The 23,682-nt window shown below is 40.0% G+C and overlaps 2 protein-coding genes across 5 annotated transcripts in view; both read left to right on the top strand.

Moving 5' to 3' along the window:
- The window catches only part of LOC122181138 (uncharacterized oxidoreductase ZK1290.5-like), a 44,638-nt gene extending 27,866 nt beyond the window's left edge, over positions 1-16,772 (top strand). Inside the window, exons 4-9 of one of the 2 annotated variants that reach the window (XR_006179360.1) lie at positions 1,587-1,678; positions 6,695-6,877; positions 7,407-7,466; positions 9,392-9,493; positions 15,220-15,438; positions 16,573-16,772. Coding sequence is in view for 1 of the 2 variants with exons in the window: in XM_042873430.1 (XP_042729364.1) it covers positions 1,587-1,678; positions 6,695-6,877; positions 7,407-7,466; positions 9,392-9,487 (431 nt within the window). In the remaining variant the exon portion in view is untranslated. Of the gene's footprint in view, positions 1-1,586; positions 1,679-6,694; positions 6,878-7,406; positions 7,467-9,391; positions 9,494-15,219 lie in introns of both variants that reach the window. The other variant, XM_042873430.1, reaches the window with a different exon arrangement.
- Positions 16,773-16,854: 82 nt separating this feature from the next.
- Positions 16,855-23,187, top strand: S1PR1 (sphingosine-1-phosphate receptor 1). 3 transcript variants are annotated; one of them, XM_042873427.1, is made up of 2 exons: positions 16,855-18,548; positions 20,407-23,187. In XM_042873427.1, exon 2 carries the CDS (start codon positions 20,487-20,489, stop codon positions 21,624-21,626), a length of 1,140 nt encoding a protein of 379 aa, XP_042729361.1. In that variant the 5' UTR covers positions 16,855-18,548; positions 20,407-20,486; the 3' UTR covers positions 21,627-23,187. The 3 variants fall into 3 exon arrangements, with proteins under 3 accessions (XP_042729361.1, XP_042729360.1, XP_042729358.1); XM_042873426.1 differs by having other exon boundaries at positions 18,161-18,523; XM_042873424.1 differs by lacking the exon at positions 16,855-18,548 and adding an exon at positions 19,339-19,438.
- The last annotated feature ends 495 nt before the right edge of the window (positions 23,188-23,682 follow it).

Genomic DNA, 23,682 nt, shown 5'->3' with positions numbered 1-23,682 from the left:
ACTGTAACTTTATCTATAACTGTGCTTACTGTAATTGCTTTACTTACATAATTTCATAGGATAAGTCTAGAAAAAAATATTTTGCTTACGTAAATCTAACCTTTTGATTTTTAAAAATGCCAACAACTCACCAGTAACTAGTGTGTTATTTTTTAATACATAAAACATGTGCACATCTTCTGAATGGTTTCCTAACTAACATTTAGGAATAGTTATATATTTTCCTCCAGTGTTTTCATTAACTTCATTCTGCATCAAGCAGAATTCTTCCTTTTTTTGTATTCCCACATTTCAGTTACATTAATAGTTGCTTTTTGTGCGTCTGTATTTGAACTTCCGTATCAAGGCAACTCCATGTATTTCCCTGCTGACCTCAAAACAGGGCAGTTCTAACTGCAGAATAAAGAGAATTTTGGTCCAGAAATCTTTCCTTTCACATGAAGTGCCTGAAGTTAGCCAATGACTATAACTTTTGGCTTAATTCCTTTCTTTTTGTGGATACAGATATTTGTATGCAAGAGGACACGCGTAAAGACATGGTGTGCATTGTGTATATAATCAGCTGGGAGCAGAATTTGATGGGACTCCTGGGTGCACACAACTTGAGGCAGAGTTGCAGATTGAAATGTGAATTCAGTCAGTAAATTCATTTACTAAGGAATTGAGTCTGATTAATAGTCTGCAGAATCTGCAGCCTAAGGAAACCGCTGCTAGCCTGGTTGCACGTGGTTTCCCTATGAGCTGTGTTTAGTGCAGAAGAGGATCAACATGTCAAAGAGTAGTCAGGTTTGAAGTGTGGTAGCAGGCCTGTACTGGGAGTTGTACTTCATCATACTTGGGGTTTGAAGGGAGGTGTCTGACTTCAGAACTGTCAACACTTAATTCACAGGCATGCACATTTAGAGTTTATTTAAAAAAAAAAAAAAAAAGAAAAAAAGAAAAAAAAAGAAAAAAGCCTTTATAACACTCATCCCGTTGTATTTTGATTGGCATGTCAGGTTGAGAAACCTGGCTGTTCTAATTCTACTGCACATTCTACTTCCTACACATTTTAACTTCTTGGTTCTTGTTAGTTATTACTTCAAGTTTTTATTCTGAGTTTTATGTAACATCTCAGTAATAAGCTAGTAGAATAAAAGCAGGGTTATGTAGTTCATTTGAATTGTGTGTCCTTGTGTTTTGTTGCTCGCACCTTATTAGTCTTCTGCAAAATGTTCCACTTTTCTTTAGTTTTGGCAGGCTGTTCAGAACACCATTTCCTTCTTTTCATTCTGGTGAGATCCAATTGTTCTTTGCTTACACTGCAGGAGCCTTTCCCAGAATTTAGCGCAGAGTTTTTATACACTGGGGAGTTTCCAGTGTGTTTAGATTATAAAATGATTTCCTAGTGTGACTGACAGAACCATGCTTTCAGATAATGCTGTCAAAGTACATTTTGGTGGTGTTTCTCTGTGTCACGTTGCACTGTTTTGCTGTACTGAAATGATCTGTACAAATAGTTTTGTCATTTGAAAGTGATATTTTTCAAGCAATCCTCCCAAGCAGAATCATCCCAAAACTTTTTTTTTTCCTGTTCCTCTTGTTAGGTGTGTGTAGATCAATTGGCGTAAGCAACTTTCTTATCAGTCATCTTGAGCAACTACAGGAAGACTGTCTGGTTACCCCACATGTTAATCAGGTGAGTGGAGGAATAGATTTAAGAATCTAGTTATGGTTTTGGGTTAATAACCCACTCCTCCCCATCCTGGTGCCTGGAAGACTAAACATAACTAGCCTTACTCCTGCAATTTCCTCTCTTTCATTTCTATACATGCATTGTAAACCACTCAGGAAGGCAATTTGAACTGGAGAAAAAAAATTATTCATCCTTTCATTCCCCTGTGTTCTCCCAGCTAGTTGTCAGTGATTGGTTTTAAGGCCCAAACAAATGGTTAGTGCATCAGTTTTTGATGATAAAGCAGTTGAGGAAAAAATTCAAGTAGCACTAAACATTTAGTGTCTCCAGAGTAAACAAGGTTTTGGAGATCCTGTGCTTGAATACTAAGTATAATTTCTCAAAGCAACGCTGAGGTGATACTGTATCCATGCAAGTGTACTGGTACACTTGCTCTCTCTTCAATGAGGAGATACACTAAATTGTCACCTACATATGAGCAGACTTCCAGGACACTGACAGCTGTTCCAATTCCTACCACTTGCTGCTAGTGAAAGTGCACTTCTGCTAACATAGAACAGGGAACGGGAATGGCTGAGGTACAGACACATGCTTTTTCCTTTTCAGCAGGTGTAGAGGCTTTTTTGGCAGGTTTTTATTGTGTGAAGTTAGAAACAGGCATAAAAGGATTGCTCAGAGTGTGACAGAACATCTCTACTTTTTGTTGATCACTAGACAGAAGGCTAAAGGACAATTGTGAGTAATGTAAAATGTACTTAAAAAGAAGGAAAATACTGAAGTTCAGTTATTCAAAATAAACCAGGCACCACGTTGTGCCTGTTAAAGAATGGGTAAATTTGCCAAGGTTCAGTTGTGTCATCTTTTCAGAAATATACCTCTTCAAACCTTACTTTGGAGCTTGGCAGACATTGTTGCTGTGTTAAATAAGAGTAGCTTTTCAGTGTCCCACCAAATCACTACAGATTAAAATGTATAATTATGGAATTGTTTTGCAAATTTCCTCTTACCCACAGTGTCAGCGTTACCAGTCTCACTGCTAACAGAAGTTACTTCTTGATGGGGTCCTTTGTTTTGTTGCTGAAAGAGGAGTCAAAAAGTTGAAACCGTAGTGGTTCTGAAAGATCAGTGTTGAGTGTTTGTGTCTGTGCCCAGGACTATTCCATTTATCCCTCTGTATTTATGTAGTCATTTTTTTTAAAGTGGTGCACAGCACATCCAAATAAAAAATGTCTGTACTGCTGCAAACTGCTCCACTTCTAGCACTTTCATTATAGCATTGTCAATTGTCAGGGCTATGGAATCTTCAAAAGAATATTTAGTGCTGTTCCTTGCTCAGTGTTGGAACTTGTTGCTGAGTCTGATGAAGAGATCACTGAAGCACTATAGAGGCAAGTGCTATAATTAATTCCAAATTAATTGCCCAGTATTTGTGATACCAAAGAACTTTGCTCTGTATACTCACAAGATAGCCTACTCTTTAAGTGAACTTATTTCTAAATACAAAACATTTGCAAGCAATGATGACATTGAAATTCTAAGTATTTAAAGCATAAATGAAGGAAAATCACTTCTGTTTAGCTATTTTAAATTATCATAAAGAATTTAGGATATTCATGCAATTCCAACAGTTCTTATAGTATTAAAACTGAAAGTTATTTGTCTGTGAAGAGAAAGAAGTAGGAAGACAGGAGAAATGAAGTTGTGTGTTTGACTTTTGCTGTCTTTATGTACCAGGTGGTAAGCAGTATTTCTGTTATACCAATTGAGTTGTAAGCAGTGCTGCTTCTTGGTTCCTGAAAAAAAACCCAACACACTATCGTGATGTTCTTTACCAAAGTAGGAAAGACCCGCCTTTTCAAGACTAAATATTTTCTGATAATGAGCATGCAGCCTACTACTAAAAGTACTGTCAACTGTTCTATGCTAAGTATTTCATTCTAACAGTGAAGAATGAAACAAAATACAGGTTTGTGTTGCAGGATTTGTAGTTGACTTGGTGTACATTTAATGCAATAAATACACTGAAACAAGATGGATCCTCTCCAAATTCTGTGCAAAGGTGCATCAGTATTTATTTATTTATTTATTTTTACTTCCGTGGAAGTTCAGTTAGCTGTGATACGACCTCAGAAACGCTTAAATATTGTTAATGTCACCGTTGATATTAAGCCATAATATGTAAATTTGTACAAGGTAGACATGCATTTTAGGATTTGATGCTATGATTTTCAGGCACTTGTATATAAACTCACTTGAACTGTTCCTTTATGAAGAAAACTCAATTCTGGGCTGAAATTTCACTTTTTTAAAGGAAAAATAATTTTTAGTCTATACATTCTGCTTGAGAAGCTGGCTGGAATCCAGATGCAGGTAAAGATCCACATGAAAAGATCTGCAGCGGTGTGGAATGAGTAAGGGTTGTGTACTGTCACATGGACCTTACTGAGAGTCTAGGTCCCTGCATCAGGATTGCTGTTAGACTTAACTTTTCTCCCTTTGCAGCATGACTGTCATAAAAAATCTGTGCTTTTTTTTGCAGTGCCCTGGTGGCTGACTAAATTGCAGCTGTGAAGAGTTCAGTAATGTGAACTGCAAACTCTTTTATTAAATAGGACAGATTTTACACACAAATCACTCTGGTAGAGTGCCAGAATAGATCAAGATCTTTCTTTAAGCTACTTGATGGGCATCCCTTGCCTGAGAAGTTTGGTGACTGAAATAGCAAGGGTGGGGCAGGCCAGGAAGTAGGAATTATTATTTTGAGGGGAAGCACATGCTGGCCCCCCGCCCTGTGTCTCCTCTGCCTCAGGATGCTGGTGCCTTGCGTTCAGATGCTGCTAGAATCTTCCAGAAAGGTTTCAAAATAAAAATAAAAAAACCCAAAACAAAACAGAAGTAATTATTTCATTTCATGCACTTGATTATTTTAGTCACACTTTCAAGAAGAAAAATACTTGCAGTACACAACGGAGAGTGACAAAAAAGCGTGACAGAATTCAGTGCATGAAATGTGGAAGTCTCATCAGTGAAAGGCACAAAGTAAAATGATCCCATGTATGTTCCCATGGTTGTTGCTGTAAAGCCTACTTGAGAAACAGGGAACATCTCGATGTACTGTTATGGTTTTAAATCTTAAGGTACAGCCTGGAACTGTGCTGCTTTGAACCCATATTAGACAAATGACTAAATCTTGACTGCATGTGTCTTAGCAGTAAGTGCTGAATAACTCACCTGATGCTATAGAGATGCTTCAGGTTTTTCAGCATTTATTTGTAGGAAAAAAAAATGTATTTAGTATTTTCAAGGCTGTAGTATTTATTGCACTTAGTGCAAAGAACCTCTCTAAAAATGCTTATTTCTGTTTAAATAACTGAGTAATACACCCTCTAGCCAGTACTTAACAAGTTTTTAATTAGATCCCAATAGTCATGGTGTGTTAGCGCATTTGAAGACACTGTGTATCTATATCTAATTACCAGTGTAAAATGATACTTACCTGGGAGAGTACCTGGTGTTGCTTTAAGATGCTCAGTCTTACAGTTCAGTCGCGTAAGGAACTAGTAGATTAGGCTTGCTTTGGGTTTTGTTAATCAGTGTTTTGAAAGGAACTGCTTGCTCATTCTTTTTCCCCTCAGTTTTGCGTAATAAACGATGAGAATATTTTCTAGTCAGCTCAGCTGCAAACGAGTGAGTAACTGTATGACCTAAACACCAGTCTTTTAAATATAAACATGAAATTCAAAGGCTACTCGGAGGTCAAGAAACATCAAAGGTTGAAGACATGGATGTGTCTGCTGCTTGAACCTTGTTCCTGAGTCCACCTAGTAATTTAGATCATAGCAGCGTTAGGCTGACTCAGCCCAGCCTTCCAGGGGCACGTTTTTTTCTTAGTCTACGTTGAATGACTGCCAGCCTATTGTTCTGCCTATTGTTGTCTGAAAAGACAACATGTACTAAAGATGAGAAACAGGATATGTTCATTTGTCCCTTTTATGGCAGAAGAAATTTTCCAGATTCCATGTGTTGAGTTAATTGTTCAGGAGAGTACTTTTCTTCAAAATGCTCAAGAATTAGATCACTGGAACAGTGGTGACAGCTGCTGAGCCAAAGCCACATCACATGATTATGTATTTTATTATTTAAAATCAATGCCACCCACTTTCATCTGAATGCAGAGGAAGGTGTTTCTTACAGTGTATAAGCTGTGAAATATTTTTTAAGTAAAAGGAGTAAGGGACTGCTATTACAGAGGTTTGGTTTTGGCTTTTATTAAAAACCCAGAAAGTGACTTGAGATTCTTACTTTCTAATAACTTTTTTTTTCCAGTAGATGCCCTTGTAGCTTGTTGCTTTTCTTCTCTTAGCTGGTTCTTGGCAATCTGTGATCTTCCTTCCTACCAAGGGTCTCCTGCACAGTTCATTCCACAGCATGACTCCTTCCTCCATATGTTGGTGACACCGCTTATGGAATACAGGATTTTCCCTGCGTAGTCTATGCCAACACACTGCTTCAGAGGTCAGGCCCTCATCCTAGACACATTCTTTTGGTTTGTGTCTTGTAAAAGGAGGCTCCACCTCCTCTTCTTGCCTGTGCAACTCAGAAAAGATCATTAGTCAAGAAGTAATTAAGGCAGTCTTTTTGGGGAAGAGTATCAATTCGCCCATAAAAATGACCTGATTCCGAGTATGCGTTTGTGTGTAGTTCTCAAACGCTGAGCAGAACAGGAGTACAGGTCCAATTGCAGGTAGGGAAGATAACTGCTCCAAATACCTTGTTTCTGGGGTAAACATAAAATGCATAGCAAACTACTGTGCCAATTAATGGCAAAATGTTTTGAGTGGATTATCCTTCACGTCTTCTAAAACTAATTGCTTCCAAATATGTCCCATTAGAAGTAACTTCACTCATGTTGCATTTATAAAGCAAGAGGGCAAAAATATTTTCATTTATCAATGACAATGTTTTCTGCTATATGTACTTAGAAGGTTTTTACTAAAAGCTTTTTTCTGTTTGCCTAAGGTTGAATATCACCCTTTCCAAAGACCTCAGGAGCTGGTGGACTATTGTAGGAGCAGAGAGATTGTTTTTGAAGGATACTGTCCTCTAGCCAAAGGGGAAGCACTCACTCATCCTAGTATCATTCAGCTGGCAAAGAAATATGGCAAAACTCCAGCACAGATTTGCATACGCTGGAGTATACAGGTAATGGAGGGTGGTAATAAAAACCTATCCCCTCTCTCAGAAGAAAAAAAAAGTGTATACTGGGTTTTTTTCATCAAACCAGAATATATACTGAATTTTTTTTTGCCTTTAGTATGTTGATCTGTGATCTAATTGTGCTGTGCAGAAAGATGTATTACACAAAACAAGGCACTACTTTAGACATGAAAATAATCTGATTGTAGAGAATGAAAGGAATTGGTAATAGAAGAGATGTTTTTAAACTAAATTTTAAAAACAGTAAGGAGTATTGTTTTGATTTCTCTTACTCAACACAAAGTGCTAAGCAGTGAAATAATATATTGAAGTAATTTAAACGATATAATCTGTGTTGGAAGTTAACACACTGCATACAACTGCAATTACAAAAGGCCTATGGAAATGGCAGTGTCCTCTGAAAAATGAGAGGAAAACTTGAGAAGGCATGAGGAATGTCTGAAAGGATTTGCAGAGAGAAGATTTTCTTTGAAATTATGTAAACTTCAATAATGACAAGAATTATGTTTTCCAGAATGGAATTGTGACTATTCCGAAGTCCACAAGAGCAGAAGGGATACAGGAGAATTGCAAGGTAGGATTTGGTTACACACTGAAGTCCAATTGATGTCTGAACTGTTTTTAGAATTTGGGATTACCTGCCCATTGTCCTGTAGTTAGGGCATATCATTCATCAATGTCAGAAATCAACTGGAGATTTGATCAGTATGTACAAGAAAGATATCCGCAGACTTTCTGGATGCTGAATACTGGACAGTCAACTTTTGTCGTTGAGTTTTTGTTATGAATATTTTTATCTATTACTGATTTATTGTAGAAAATCGTGGACTGGCTGTGGTAGGTTCACAGATCAAAATGAAGCAATGTGTGTGCTATGCATAGTACAAAGACATGATATGAAAGCTACAAAACTCCTTTGGAGATATCCCATATACTTCTGAAGGAAGTTGCAATCCTGTCAGAGTTGACTCTTCCCCTACCTTCTTGCACTGACTTGCTGAGAAGGGCCCAACATGCAGGGGGTGCACAAAGAAGTGGGAAAGGAATGAGGATTAGCAGTATCTCCTGTCCCCTCCCTTTTTTTTTCTCTCTCTATACTAAATGTTTTTAATTAGCTTCCTCCTCATTTCTGGAATATGAAAGCTTTCTCGAGGGGGAGAGGGGTGGGGGAAAACCATAAGCACATAAAACCGTAAACACATAAAACCATAAACACATTGTTCTTCTGCAGGTCTGTTAGGAGTATGAACTGTTTGGCAAATTGGGATAAAACTTAGCAAGAAGACAGCAACCTTCTGACTCTGGCTGAATTCACTGTATGTGCTTTAAGTGTGAATTCCCACACATGCAGTGAGGATTTCTCCTGGTGGCTATGTCTGCTTATGTAGCTCCTGCTCTGACTGTTTATTCTGACATCCGTGCTGTGACTGTGGTGCAAGCACAGATGTTTGTGGCACTGTGTTGTGAACCAAATCAGAGAGAATAAACAAGAATTTCTTCTTCTTTTATATTCTTTTTTCCCCTCCAGTACTTTAAATCCAGATTAATTATATGTTTTACAGAGTTGACTTTATGACCCCACCAATTCATTTAATGCAACTGAGGGATTGTATTGCAGGAAAACTCAAATCACAGAGGAGAGAGACAGGGAATTGCAGATATCTGACATTTATCACAAATCTGTCTTCTCCAGTGTGTTGGTATAAGTCTCTACGATTTCTAGTCAAAATGGGGAAAGGTGGACCTCAGTGAGCCCCTGAGCATATAATATATAGTATTTATAGTTCTGTGATTTGTCTGTGGGTTAGGTTGGAAAAGGTTTTGAGGACCGAAGTTTAATTACAAGGAGCAGGCAGCAATTGCTGGATAATGCAGGATGGGGAGGAGCTCATTTGTAAGCAGTTCAGTCGCTGCAGGATCTTTTCATGATGGAGCAACTGAAAGCAAATTCAGTTCTGAAGTGATATTGTCCCAGTAATACAACTGCTAGGAGAACACTGTCACCATCATGCATGTTGCAGATCTCACCACAGGAGAAGCCTGTGGCTGTAAGAACCTGTACATGAAGACAGATGGTTGCTTTCAAGTTAGTATCAGTACTAAAAAACTGTAGAACTGTGTCTTCTTCTGTATTAATTGACCCATATTAAAGCCTTTGGTTTGATAGCTTTGTGAAAGTACTAATACCTTCTAATAACTCTCCTTGGCAGAGGAGACCTTAGATACTTCTATTTTCTTGGACCCTTGCTTGAGGCCAGGGTGTTGCAAAAACCAACTACAAATGAAAGTGAGTCACAAAAAGAGTAGAGGAGCCCAGTGGAGCCTATCATTCTCATGGAGAATGATGTTTGTCTATGACAAAATTTAAAAATAATTTCCAGAAGATTAGAATTAGATGTATATATTACCTTCAAACTTAAATGAGTCTTGTTTTAAATGATAGAAATGCTACTGATGGTCTCTGTGTTCATAGTGTTAACTACATATGCATTCCCACAGGTGTTTGATTTTACAATAGCAGAAGATGATGTTGAAATTCTAAATGGAATGCACGATGGGAGACATGTTTCCTGGGACCCAAGCCTTATTGTGTGAATGAAGGTTTGAACTTTTTTCTTTGTCAGTGATCAGTGAGTCACACCGTGTAATTTAAATTAAGTGAAGGTTGCAATAAGAATATAATTGTGAGCTTAATGTCTGATATTAATGATAACACTTCTGAAATCCTTAAGAGTGATAACAGATAAGATTTTTTAAGGGTAGTGTTTGTGTACTGAGATCTTAAATCTGCATATAAAATCTTGATCCATAATTCAGTGAAGACTATGCAAAACCCTCTGTTAATGACATCACCTTGCCTCAGGCCAGTAAAGCAAGAACATAAGGAGATATCACTTCTTTGAATGCCAAAAAAAAATGCTGCCTGTTAGCATATGGTACAGGTGTTAGCTGTAAATTAATTTTTCGGGTACTTTGTTAGAAGGTTGCAGTATACACAGAAGAAAAAGCTGAGTGGAAAAAAATGTTAATACCACTATTATAGTGTTTATAGTGCGCAGTACTGTGTAAAGCTCCATCAAGAATATGATCTCACTGCAATAAGCAATATATTAACATCACAGGAAAGAATTTGGTATGTCTTATTGCCTGATAATTACATTGACCTAGAGAGTTCTATGCATGTTACTTACAAGCCTGTAGTTGTAACAAAGTAAGAATACCTTGAGAGAAATCTGTGTACTACCTGCATGGGTAAGAGTTGAGCAGGAACTAGAGTAAGAACCAGAGGCATCTTTGTTGTTATGGACCGTTTTCTCGTACTGGAAATTCTACAGTTTCATTCTCACTAAAAATGAAAACTAGCTTGTCTGTCACTTTTCATTTGTCTAGGAGATTTCATTAACAGACTGTTCTCTGATTTTGTTATAAAATACATATGTGTGTAAAGAGAATTAGATACGGGTGTATGTAGTTTACAAATCTGTTCTAAGAAGAACGTCTGCTAAGTATTTTGTCCACTTGAGCTTCTAGTCACATTGGTTTGATATTTTAAGAGTTCCTGTGTCTAGAAAGGTATGGAAAGTCTGGCTATGATTTATATTGTGAGTGAACTTCCTGAGGCAGTTTTCCCAGTGCTGTTCTGCTTTAGTCATATTGTGAAACAAAGGTCCTTACTTTTTATCAAGAAATGGCTTACAACAGGCATGTACCCAAGCCTGCAGTGTTTTTCTTCAAAGCAGAGCTGCTACACAGCTTGGCTGAGATACAGACAAACTTACTGTTTACCAATGAATGGTAAACTTTTCAGAGAAAAATTGTCTGAATTTGCCTCTTGAATCATTATTGTATTATTTATTACTTAAAAAACAACAAGATACTGCAGAATAAGCTGGCCTCACTGATACCTGTACAATGTGTTCTTACAGAAAAGATGCTCTGCTTACATGGTCAGGTTCACATAAAGATGAAGCTAAAGGCTACAATGAGGGTGGCTTTATGGTTCCATCTGTCAAAGAGAATGTGCTCTTGCTTTTGCATCAGCTTTTGCTAGGAAATCAAGCCAGAATTTTCTCTATCTAGATAATGTTACCTAAACAGTACAATGAGTAATGAGAAGAATAATCAAATAAAAACAGTATTACTATATAAGCATACTTGTTAAGGAGCAGTTTCAATCTGATCCTTTTATGTTCAGACTCGATTATTGTTATTTCAGGATTACTGTTATATCCCAGGATTTTTATTGATTTATTGTAAGCTATTCTACTGATTTCTTTGATACCAGGTAGTTGCTTTAGAACTTGAGCAGAGTTTAGGTATGACAATGTACAGAATGTAACTGGACGTACCACAAGCTATTGAAGTGCTAGGGCTCAGTTGATCCGTGTTATCTTCTAGGTGTGGTGTGCTCTTTTGCATGTTGTGCCATCACTGATCCCCATTGTTTTCTGCCAGAAGCTATAATTCCTCCAGGAGGCTGGAATGCTGTTATCTCCTGTGTGCTTGAAATGTATCATTAGAGCTTCTTCCTTTGACTACAGCTTCACAAATCTTAGGCTTAGTTAATTTAGGAGCATTGAGCAAATTCTCATTCAGTTTTGTTCATATTGCTGAAAGGACAGTCTCAGTGGACTGACATTTCATGCTCTTCTATACAACTACATTGACATTAAAGATGATGTTAACAGTTTTCTTTTTAAGCAAAAGCTGCTACAGAATAAGACCATGACACATCACGTAAATGAACATTTCTGAAGTACTGCCAACTTTGATAACAGTGTAGATAACTAATAAAAAATTGGAAAGTGAACAGTAGTGAGATTTAAGGGTAGGAGTAAGGAATAATGTTCTCTAACAGAAGCAAAATCTATCCAACTGTAGAGATATAAAAGTGTGGGACACAAGATGAGGTAGGTTAACTCCATTTTTTTTCTTTGTTTCTTCTTTGTTTAGTACCCGGGAGGTAGTCATGTTTGAAAGGTGGGTTTGTTTGTTTGTTTTTTAAGCTCAGAATTCATCCCTAGTGTGTATTCTTCAAGTGATACCATGCCTATTCATCCCCAGGGCTGAAATTCCTCCTTTTGTCTGTACATGCATAAGGCATGTTTTCTCCAGAGAGAGAACTTTTACCTTCATACAATGACCATTTTTTAGATACAGCAGTGCATGTATTTTATCACTGCAACTACCATCTTGACAGCAGGAAGAGGGAAATATATCTGAAAATTGAAGGCCCTTTTTCTTCTGTAATATGTACATTTTTTACAGTTGTGACTGATTGAGGCAATCCTCTCTAGTTGAGATAAACAATTATTTAAAATAAGATAACAATTTATCAGTATTATCTACCTAAGTGCAGTCAGCCTTCTTAGCAGGAGCACTGTAACTGTTAATAGAAGGTGTTCTGGTTTCAGCTGGAGTAGAGTTTATTTTCTTCCTAGCAGCTGCATGATGTTTTGTTTTGGATCTAGGATGAGAATGAAGTCGATAACACTCTGATGTTTTAGTTGTTGCTGGGCAGTGCTTACACTAAGTCAAGGACTTGTTGGTTCTCACACTGCCCTGCCAGAAAAAGCTGCAGGGGCACAAGGAGCTGGGAGGGACGCAGCCAGGACAGCTGACCAAAGGGATGTCCTGTACCGTGTGGCATGGTGATGAACGATAAAACTGAGGGTGTTGGCTGCGGGTCTGCTCTGCTCAGGGACTGGCTGGGCACCAGTCACTGGTGGTGAGCAACTACATTGTGCGCCGCTTCTTTTGAATATCTTTGAACACTGTTACTACATTTTAGTAATATGAGAATATATTACTGCATTTTCCCTTCCTTTTCTGTCCTATCAATCTGTCTTTAGGTAAAACTCATGAGTTTTACCTTTTCTCCCATCCCACGGCTGGGCAGTGAGTGAAAGGGCCTGATGGTGCTGAGCTGCCTGCTGGGTTAAACTGCAACAGAGGAGAACTCTTTTAAACAAACAAGGAAAGGAAAAAAATAAACGGGAAGCTGGTGGAAGGGTGAGGCCATTTTGTATGCAGCCAAGTAGCTTTGGTCTGGCTCTGAGTGGCTCCATCTGTAATTTTCTAGCCTGTTTCTGAATTTCGTCTTTTATGTCTCTGATTATTAAGGCACCTCACAATGTTAAATTGGAAAGTGATGGCAGTGATTTTGTTAAGTGTGTGCTTCAGGATTTTGTTTTTATCGGGGTGCAGAAGTGTTTCTGCTGTACTTGTCCCCCCAGAATACATTATTCTTTCAATTAGCACATGCAGTAAAGAAACAGCAACACTGGTAAGCTCACAGAGCCACTAAGCCAAGTAGGTTGCATTAGTATCTGCATCTCTTTTTGTGCTGTTTGACACCAGATGATTTTCTTGACAAAATAGCAATAGGACACTGAGAGGAAAGCTGATGTTAACTTTACAGGATTAAGAGGGACAAAAGTGGAGTAGCTCTTGCTGATACTAACTGAAGGCAAACAGTACTGTCTGTCCACAGTGCCACATTGTTGCCAGAGCTTTGGAGCTCAGAGGAACACATCTCTGACTACAGAGAGTTAGATATAAGCAACAGAAAAGCCATCCTTGCTGTGTTGGGAGTCTTTTTTTATACTTCTTTATACTTGCCTCTTGGCACTTTTTGCAGCCTCAAACAAGATGTCTGTGCTTCTGAAAGGAGACGTCAAGTATTTGCACTGCCTTAAAGTGAGCCTGAGCCATGCTTCTGATATAGTTGATGCAGTCTTCGCCCTTAATCAATGCTTATTTGTCTACAGCGTCACACAGGAGTAATTACCAGGACATTAGAGGGTAGTAGTAACTTTCTGTAAGGGCCTACCCACTGAAAAAGGAGGAGTGTAAAGTCTTAAATGAATTTAAATAAATGATTCTGACCCTGTTTCCTGTTGTCTATTACCATTGCTAACTCATGGTAGACATGGCCAACATTATGTGGAATGTACATCTCTAAGCAACCTTGCACAGATTCACTTGTGCCAAATCTCAGTACACAGTTACCCAGGATTCATCTTCTGTGATCTCTGTATGGGCTTTGTCTACCAGAGCCCTTTGAGAACTATTCTCTAGTTTGAAATACCAGAAAGAAATTCAAGAGCAAGTTAGTAAGGATATCGTCCTATTAATGATTGCTCTATTTTTTTTTTTTTTTTTTTTTTCCTGTGGCAAAATATATTTCCAGGACTTTTTATATGAGATTTCAGGATGAGAATCCTGGTATAATGATTTACTGTGAAGTTCCTATCTTGTCTGTGAAACTGGGAGGGGGACCGGGGAAATGTTAAAATTATTCTATTTCCTGGTAACAAAAAGAGCCAGGATTGTTGTGTTGTTTTGGTTTTGTTTACTCTGTTAATTCGTTCTTCCCAAATGGTTCTCCTGGACTAGTCCCATTGAGTACCCATAAGATGCTGCTGCCAAGATGACTTTGTGGTAAATTGCTGGCTTGGGTTCAGGGTGAGGTTGGTAAAAGACTGAACTGTGAGTGTCATACATCCACTGTGGTATAAATTGACTTTCTTGATGATCAAATAAGAAAGAAAAGACCATTTTGTATTATATTTATATAATATGTGTATATTAAGGAAACAGCAAGTATCTATTCTTTTTATCTCAAGTCTTTGAGATTTTTGCATTATCGTCATGAACGCTGTATAAACCAGGGGCAAATTCCATTGAATAATTTGGAAAATTATCATGAGTGGTTTGGTTTTATTTTTCTGCTTTTCTCCACTATTACCAATCAGTAATATTTGAAGTCTGCCCAAAATCTGCTTATTTTTCAGCCAGAACATCTGTTCCTTCAGAATAGCACGTTCAGTTGCATTGTCATGACCATTAAATCTTTTGTTTATCCCAGCAAAAAACATATAGCAGGATTTTACTTGATTGATCTGTTTTACTGGAATAAAAAAATAAATTGCAGAATTTTTTTTGAATGCTGAAGTATCGTTTCATTACTCTGTCACTCCAGCTACATTTTAATACATATGGAAAAAATATGTATAATGTTAGATACATCAGTGTCTTGGGATTTTGTGGTAATAGTGAAGTGGTAAAGTAATCTTTAAGTGCAATGATTACCAACGACTTCAAGTCTTTTTGCTTGGGATTAAGCTTTACCTAATGATCTGGAAGTAAAATACGAATTCTCGCAAATGAATGTCAAACTTTTAAAAACATTGGTAAGTGCTTTAAAAAAAAACTTATAAAATTATGGAATGCTATTACTTAACACATATGTGCTTCTCATTTTGTAGTGTTCTCATTGTCTGCTTTTTTTGTTGTTGCTGTTGTTTGCTTGTTTCCAAACCCAGGCTTCGATTTTAATCTGAGCGAAGAAGATGTGGAATTGTTGAGCATCATGAATATCAACAGAAAATAAATGGATAAATGGATTGTGGAAAGCATAGCTTAAAAACGGATTGTTTCAAACTTCAGAAGTGGTGAACTTAAACTTTAATTCATTTTAAACTGGAGGATAAGTTGTTGGATACTCAAAGTATCTAGTCAACACCAATTAACAATCAAAATTGGTAATACTAACTTGTGTTTACTATCATGTTGACCATCTAATGAAATCATTTTGTATTCTGTTTTTGTTGCTTCTTGCAAATACAAATATGCTTACTTAAAGTGCTTTGTCTGTTTTCTCAGAGCTGTCTGGCATGTTCTTCCAGTGTGGGTTAAGCTATATCAAAATATTATAATTAAGTTGCTTTACCTGCATGTACATAATTTAAGGTGCTATTTTAACCCTAGAGCAAGTTAGTTGTGCTTTGTTCTCTGGCAGATTTTGTGAAGCATTAGTTACTTCAAGATGCAGATGGGAGCAGGCTACAATGTGCAGAACGTGTGTAACTGTTTGGGTGACTAACAGAAATTGGAGCGAGTAGGTGCTTTTGTCCCTGTGACAATTAGTACTTGTCATTTCTACCTGCACTTTATGTGAGTACTGTCACCGGTGCTTTGTCTCCTAGTTCTGAGAAGTTACCTGGCTTTGAGATGAAACTTACAGAGCTGAAAGTAGCATATAGATATCCTAATTCAGAAGATTGTCTGCACTGCTTTAGAAACAGTTGTGTAATGTTATGTTTGAGGTGATTCTGACCACGCTTGCTTCACGGTATCAGAGATGGTACAAAGATGGCCTTGCTTTCATACTCTGTACTAGATTTATGCCACATTATCTTCATTCAGATTAATAATTCAGTTATGATATTTCTGTAGGAGTCATAATCTCAGCGTGCAGGTGATAGGCCATGTAGTAAGAATAGCATTCTCTTCTCAGCTGTATGATGTAAACATTTACAAATGTATCCAAAATAGAGTGTGTTTGTTCCAGCTGTGCATCAAAACTCTGGATCTGTTGTAATGCCTTACTTCTTACATTGTTTCTTCAATTTCCTCTAGTCAGGGGAACTTGGGGGATTCTGCTGCCCACTCTTTGTGCTTCCTTAGTGAGCAAAACTATTCCATTCTGAGGATCTCCATTCTTGACCTGGCACACCATAGAGGAATGCCTCTGTTTTGTGGTCTAAGCTATGTCAGGGTGAATAAAAGGACTTTCTGCATGGATAGATTAAGATTTTTGAAAGTGCATAAGGGTGTTGTGTTGGGGAAAAATGCTTTTGAAATCTGTCTTGTGGGGATTTCTTGTCTCTTTTCAGGATGGGTGATGGTCACACACTCATCTGTTGCCCTTGTGAGTCGTCCTGTGGTGCCAGCACTGTGAGAGTGCTATCTTCTGCTGGTATCAGAGGCTGCTGACACAGGCTTTGGGAATAGCCATACTGCATTTTTCTGCAAGACAGCATTGTTTCCTTTTCCTCAATTAACAGTTACCAGGATTAATGCTGGAGATTATTTCATTGATAAGTTTTTTCTTATTTTCTGGCTCTTTACTTTGTATTTCTTTTTAAATGATCTCTTCATAAAGTACTCTGAAATTCCCAGTGTTGTTCCCCATGCCGGTGGGATGAGTACATGCTGACAGCCGTCAGCACAGTCTGCAAATTGTGTAATTTGTGAAGGATCATATCAGTACCTTTTCTTGGGACTGATTAGTCTGTCAGATGTGCACGCACAGCTTTGTTGGGTTTCATTGTCATAAAATGATCAGTTTGACTTGCATCAGATTGTTGTGTGATTTGGGTTAAGACACTGAAACTAAATGTATGGAGATTCCTCGGGGTTATCCTATCACCACTGCCCTGTGAAATAGCCAGGATTCTGGAGTGCCCACCGCACTGAGTTCCTGTAGTTTCACAAGAACACTGCTTATCACAGGCAGCCAGTGGGTATGTAAAACAAGACTTTTTGTTCATCAAAGAAACTGAAGTATAATAGAGTATGTATTCATTATGTTGTCCCATCTCCTTTTCTCTGACTGTAGACATTCTCAGTTTTCAAAGGCGTTATATACCCTGGATTTCTTCTATATATTTTGTGGAAGTGCAAGTTTCCTTCACGTTGGATCTGGCAGATGGAAGTTATTGAGACAAGAATTCTTGCTCTGTTGATTGGGATGAAGTTTAATCCTGGCATAAATCTCCTCAATGAACATCTATCAGTGTGCTTTTGTTAGAGTTGGTTGGAACAGCTGGAATTTACTTGTTTGTGTGATTCAGTCCATGCAAGGAGGCTAAAATCTGTGCAGCTGAACCTCATGAATCTGCATGAATTGAGGTTTTACACGGCCCTCAGAGCAAAATCAGCTGCTTTGACTGCTTTTGCAGAGAAAGTGCTATTTCAGCATCCTTACTGCTACGTGTCAACATGGCTACAGATGTGTGTGATCATCTAATTTTAACAGTGCTTTTTGTAATACAGATGCTCAGCTGTTAGGAGTCAAACTGAAATTGCCGAGCCATTTCACACAACCTCTGACAAATAATTTGTTGGACATCACTTCTTTGGGCTGCAGCCTTCTCAGCTGCTTTACCAATAACTCAAACATGAAAGCTTGTACATCTGGCTGTTGAAACCCTGAGTCACTCTGTCCTTTAATTAAAGCGTGTTCCTTTATTATGTCCCTCTTGCTTAAAATTATGAGAGAAAAATTTCATAGAGGAGAGTGCCTAACAAATGTGCTTTTATTTAATATTTTCTATAGATTAGCTAAGTAAAGGGGAAAGCTTTGCAGTATCTAGGGTATGTCAGGCAGTTGCAGGGGATGCATATGTCAACCTCGAGCATGATTTATCTTGCATGCCTTTTCTGACAGTTGTAATTTAACGGCTGTACTTTTTCCTCCAGGCTCTCAGGAGGCTGAACATCTTTTCAAGTTTCTAGCTTGGTGGTGGAGAGTCGACGTCTGTTTGCCAGTGTAATTTATTGAGTCATTCTGGGAGAGGCGTGGAGCAACTGAAGCATGAGGATTCACATAAATGTGAGAAGAGGGGGACTCTTCCCAGGGCAGCACTGCCCTTGTCTCTTTCAGAGGAGAGCTGCTGCCCTGTAATGACTGCTGCTACTCACTGAGATGTGTGGGGCTGTGGACTAAGAGACTGATACGGTGTGCTCTGATCCATCGTGCTATTATTTTGCATTTCAATTTGGAGTTAAAAAGAACAAAGTAAGAAAGGAGGAGGAAAATTTCTGCACTAAAAGCAATTCAAGGTAACCAAGAATCACGTACACTGAGGTGGGTGCTTTTGGAGGAGTTAAAAAACTCATTTCTTTCTCAGTCTTTATATAATGGCACTGCTACTGTTGTTTAAAAAAAAAAAAAAATTGAAACTTATTTCTCTTTACAAAACCCTTTTGAATTCTCTGAACATTCAGAGATGTTTTGTGTTTTTTGTTTTTTGTTTTTTTTTTTTGTTTGTTTTTTTATGTTGAAAACCCAATAAATAGTGGTGTTCAAGGTGGCAAGGGGCATAGAATGATCCCTCACCCAGGGGCGAGTGCTGGCATCAGTCGGTGCAGAGCCCCGTTCTGTGTGGCTGTGCCGCTGCAGCCAGGTTCCCCAGGGCGCAAAGGGCGCCGGTGCCACCTCACGCTTGCCGGGCCCTGGTGTCCCCATTTTAGCCCCGAACTCGGCCAAGTGGGAAGACTGAGAAAGCACCATCCGCGCTTTCCTTAGATGTTGTTCAAGCGTCCGCCAGGCGCCGGGCCGGGGCACGAGGCGCGTCCTCTGGGCCGCCGCTCCGTGCTGAGCCACTCCGGCTGCGGAGCGGGGCAGACGGCAGCATGGGGCAGGGCGGGAGCGGGACCGCGACGCCGCCTCCCCGGGCAGCTAGGGCAGACGTCCCGCGGGACGGAACGGGCTGGGACTGAGCGGCGGGTCCGCCGGTCCCGCCTCCTTTGGGCCCGCCTCGTCGGCCCCTCTCTCGCCCACAGCCGCGGGCTCTATAAAGGCGTGCAGGTCCCGCGGGCGGAGAGCTCGTACGCGGGGAGGGGTTAAAGAAGAAGGGTGGGGAGCCTCCGCCGCAGGAACATTAAAACTGCCGAGCCCCGGCCGGCCGCTGGAGTCGCTGGACGGCACTCACGATGCGGAGGCTGCATGCGGGCGGCGCGGCGCGGCTGAGCGAGGTACGGCCCGGGGCGGCGGAGCGGGAAGGGGGGCTTCGGGCGGCCGCGCTGCGGGGCTGCGGCGAGCGGCAGCCGGGAGCGGGGCGGCAGCCGAGCGCGGAGCTGTGCCGCCGGACTCGCCCCTCCGGCTTTGCGCCTCATAGGCTGTAATTTGATGGCTCTGAACGCTCTTCTCTTGCCTGATTTCGCACCTTAAATTCCTTTTAAATGTCTACTAGAAAGTGCCCGTACGTAAAAGGAGTGCCCTCTACATCTGCATTCCTTAATCGTATTCGTTTTCAAAGCGTACGATGCTAACTATTTGCAACACAAAGTTCTTTTTTTCCTTTCCTTTGTGTCAGACCCACAGAACAGGTTGCTGTGCGGGCTATTTACTTGTTTCAACTTCTCCCAGCTCCCTAACGCATGCCCCTACTGCTCGGCCGGGGCACCTCTCCTGTTTACAGCTCTGGATGCTCTCTTGCACATGGCTGAATTACCTTCAGCACAGTAAATTGCTTCCCGGCCCCTCCCGAAACGTGTTCAGACTTTCAGAACAGAGGCGAATCGAGCTCTCCTGTCGAGTAATTTCTTTGCAGGCTTCTGTGCGTCTGCAGTTAAAGCAAGTCAAGCCCATTTCCCTTTCTAAATCTCTGTTGTGTGTGCGCTGTTTCCTGCTGAAGAGTAAGTTAGGCTGGACCCTGCTGCTGAACAGCTTTCAGGTCTTTCACGCTGGAATAAGTCCAGCAGTGCGGTCTCTGCTGACTCCAGCTTTACCTGCGCAGGTAAAGTTGTCTTACTGGCTTTAGCTATTTAGTATGCCTAACTATCTTTTAAGCATATCACAACAGATGAATAAAACTGCCTTTTCTGTGATTGCACTTGTGATTCTGACAAACAATCAAATCAGCAGATCATCTTGGAACTTTTCTAGTTTGTTACCTGCTTTTTTGCCACCCCCTAACACGGGCTTTGCCTCTTGTTCTCAGGACTGCTGCTTGTGAGCGTGTGCAGGAGCGCTGGGAGCTGCGGGGCCACCACGGGTTTGTGCTGCGTGTCTGTTGGCACCATGAGCTCCGGCACCACTGCCCCAGTGAGGGTGGTCAGCAGCCTCGCCAACACCGATGTCAACTATGTCATCAAAGAGCACTATAATTACACGGGAAAGCTAAATGAGAATGCGGACAGTGGAATAAAAGTGACGTCGGTGGTTTTTATCATCATTTGCTGCTTTATAATCTTAGAGAACATTTTTGTCTTGCTCACCATCTGGAAAACCAAGAAATTTCACAGACCGATGTACTATTTCATTGGGAACCTGGCTCTTTCAGACTTGCTGGCTGGCGTGGCTTACACCGCCAACCTCCTGCTCTCCGGACACAAAACTTACAGCCTCACTCCTTCCCAGTGGTTCGTAAGGGAGGGCAGCATGTTTGTCGCCTTGTCAGCTTCTGTGTTCAGCTTGTTGGCCATCGCCATTGAGAGATACATCACCATGCTGAAAATGAAGCTCCACAACGGCAGCAACAGCTTCCGTTCTTTCCTTCTGATCAGTGCCTGCTGGGTTATCTCTGTGATACTCGGAGGACTCCCGATCATGGGCTGGAACTGCATCAGCCTCTTGTCAAACTGCTCCACAGTGCTGCCGCTCTACCACAAGCACTATATTCTCTTTTGCACCACAGTTTTCACAGGCCTGTTGCTATCTATTGTTGTCCTCTATTGCAGGATCTACTCTATGGTGAGGACTAGGAGCCGTAGGCTGACATTTCGAAAAAACATTACCAAAGCTACCAGGAGCTCAGAAAAGTCACTAGCCTTGCTCAAGACAGTGATCATAGTCCTGAGTGCCTTCATTGCTTGCTGGGCTCCCTTGTTCATCCTGCTTTTACTGGATGTGGGCTGTAGAGTGAAGACTTGCCCGATCCTGTATAAAGCAGAGTATTTCTTAGTGCTGGCTGTGCTCAATTCAGCCACGAACCCTATCATCTACACCTTAACTAACAAAGAAATGCGAAGGGCTTTCATCAAGATCCTGTGCTGCTGCAAATGTCCCCCCACAGACTCGGGGACTAAATTCAAGAGGCCAATCATCGGAGGGATGGAGTTCAGTCGGAGTAAGTCTGACAATTCCTCCCACCCACAGAAGGAGGAAGGCGACCGTCCTGAAACCATCATGTCTTCAGGCAACGTTACCTCATCTTCTTAAGGAGTGACCGTGGAGGTGTTTAGAGCCTTCCTCTGAAACTGGGAGCCGAGGCACCTCCTGCTCGCTGCAGCAGTGCTGGGCTGAGGAGCGAGTAGCATTAGTTCTAACAAGGCCAATGGTGCACTTGCGAGGCTGGAGTTCAAGAAATGGGACACGCTGTTCTGGCTTGAAAATCCATTTCCCCGGAGCATGTTTTGTCTTTGCACTGGGGCAGCTCAGGATTGTCAGGCGCATTCATATCCTGAGATCTCCTTAGTAACTCTGAAAGACTGATGCCTTGGGGAAGTGATGCCTGGTGTGTGCAAGAGAATGAGAGTCGGGGAAGAGGCAAAGGGAGAATGAATCTTTTTTTTTTTCTTTTTTTTTGCCCTGTGAGAAGAATGTGAAGTTATTTTTCCTTTACTTGCAGCAAACCACTGACACAAAGCTCTTTCTGTACTGGGTTTAGTGATGGCTCGTATAGTTGGTCAGAAGTGTTTGTTTAACACATAACAAGGAAAGAGATCATGCAGGTATAATTTATACCACGGGCAGCCATAATTTGACATCACCTTCCAGAGCTTTTAGTTAAATAGTAAGGTTTTATTTGCAGAGTCCAAAGCTGTTGGAGTTTTATTTAGCAAGATCATAGCTGTGAATTTTTGTTGGTGGTCCATATTACATTTGAAGACCAAGAGCAGGCTCTGTAATTACACTCACTTAAACAGTTCCATGACTGTATCAGATTTCATGGAATCACTCAGAGCAGCATTTGGCCCCATGCGTTGTTTGCCATGTTGTTATATAGCATTAAATAAACTGCATTATTGTGACAAAATGCGAGGTGGAACTGAAAGTCACCTCTCATAAAGATGACAGAGAGTAAATCTACTAGAATAAAATACTGTTGACAGCAGCAGGATTTTTACTGAGGTAAAAAGAGCTAAAAACTGAAGGCAAAGGTTAGTGTCAGGTGACAAAGGCAAAAAGTAAAGATTGGTTTCATCGCCTGAAAAGAAAGCCTTGAGTTTCAGAAACGTAAGATTTCAAGTGAAATGACTATAGATAAATGCACTTCCATAACAAAATGCAACACATTTTGGCACATTTTATTAATGTTCATAATTGCAGGAAATCTGTCGGTATTCTATCACTTCGTGGCTTCATGGGAGAAGTGCCTGTCATTAAAATGAATGTATTTGTTTTACAGTATCGTTTTGACTTCTCTGGTTTTCTAACCTGTGCTAATGGGGTTGAATGTGTACAATGTAAATAAGTTAATGAGATACAGGAGTCTTCGCACCTAGAGTATTACTATAACAAAAGTGGTATATCTGGGATAGCTGAGAGCAACTGACTGATTTACAGTTACGGACAGCTCCTAGAAGTGGTATTTTGTAAAAAAAATAAAATAAAATAAAAATTATTGCTTTTGTAGTAAAATTTCCAGTGCAATTAAATTGTTGTTTTTTTTTTTTTCCTGGTTTAAAAAATAGTATTTAATATGTTTCTGACTTCTGTTGTTCAATTTGCACATAGCTTTATTGACTTCTAAACATTAATAAACTGATTTTTGTAAAGATTCTGTTATCACAGTACTGGTACTTTGGTACTGCTGTGGGGATTTGGCACTGGGTGTGGTAATGTTGATGGAAGTTGTTGACAGAACTCATGGAAATGACTCCTTGATTTCAGTACCATCTGGATTAAGCTATTTTTGTGGATGTCTTTCTGGTTGGTGGAGACCTAAGATGCATGCTGCCACTGGCAAGGTCATGTAAGATACAAAATGAATTCTATACTGTGATCTTTGATGGGTGTGCACTGTATCAATGAAATGCCATTAGAAGAATCCTTACAGTAGCATGCCTACGAATGTGTTTTGGTTTTTTTTCCCAACTGCTAGTGGAATACAAGTAGAAAAAAAAAAAATAGGTGCCTGCCAATGTTGCCATGACCACCTGGAGCAGAATAAGTGAAATTATTAGCTTAAATCACTTATACAATTCATAACCTTAATTCTTAGCTTATTGCAATATCAGGAAATACATAAGAAGCAGACCAATTGGAGCTCCAC

This window comes from Lagopus leucura, unplaced genomic scaffold, assembly GCF_019238085.1.
Source record: "Lagopus leucura isolate 7727_CA_CO unplaced genomic scaffold, USGS_WTPT01 Super-Scaffold_100009, whole genome shotgun sequence".
Taxonomy (NCBI): domain Eukaryota; kingdom Metazoa; phylum Chordata; class Aves; order Galliformes; family Phasianidae; genus Lagopus; species Lagopus leucura.
Note: the sequence above shows the minus strand (reverse complement) of the source record. Positions and strands in the feature narration are given on the sequence as shown.

Coding starts and splice junctions, on each gene's coding strand:
- S1PR1 (XM_042873427.1), top strand. CDS start 20,487: ATGAGCTCCGGCACCACTGCCCCAGTGAGGGTGGTCAGCAGCCTCGCC.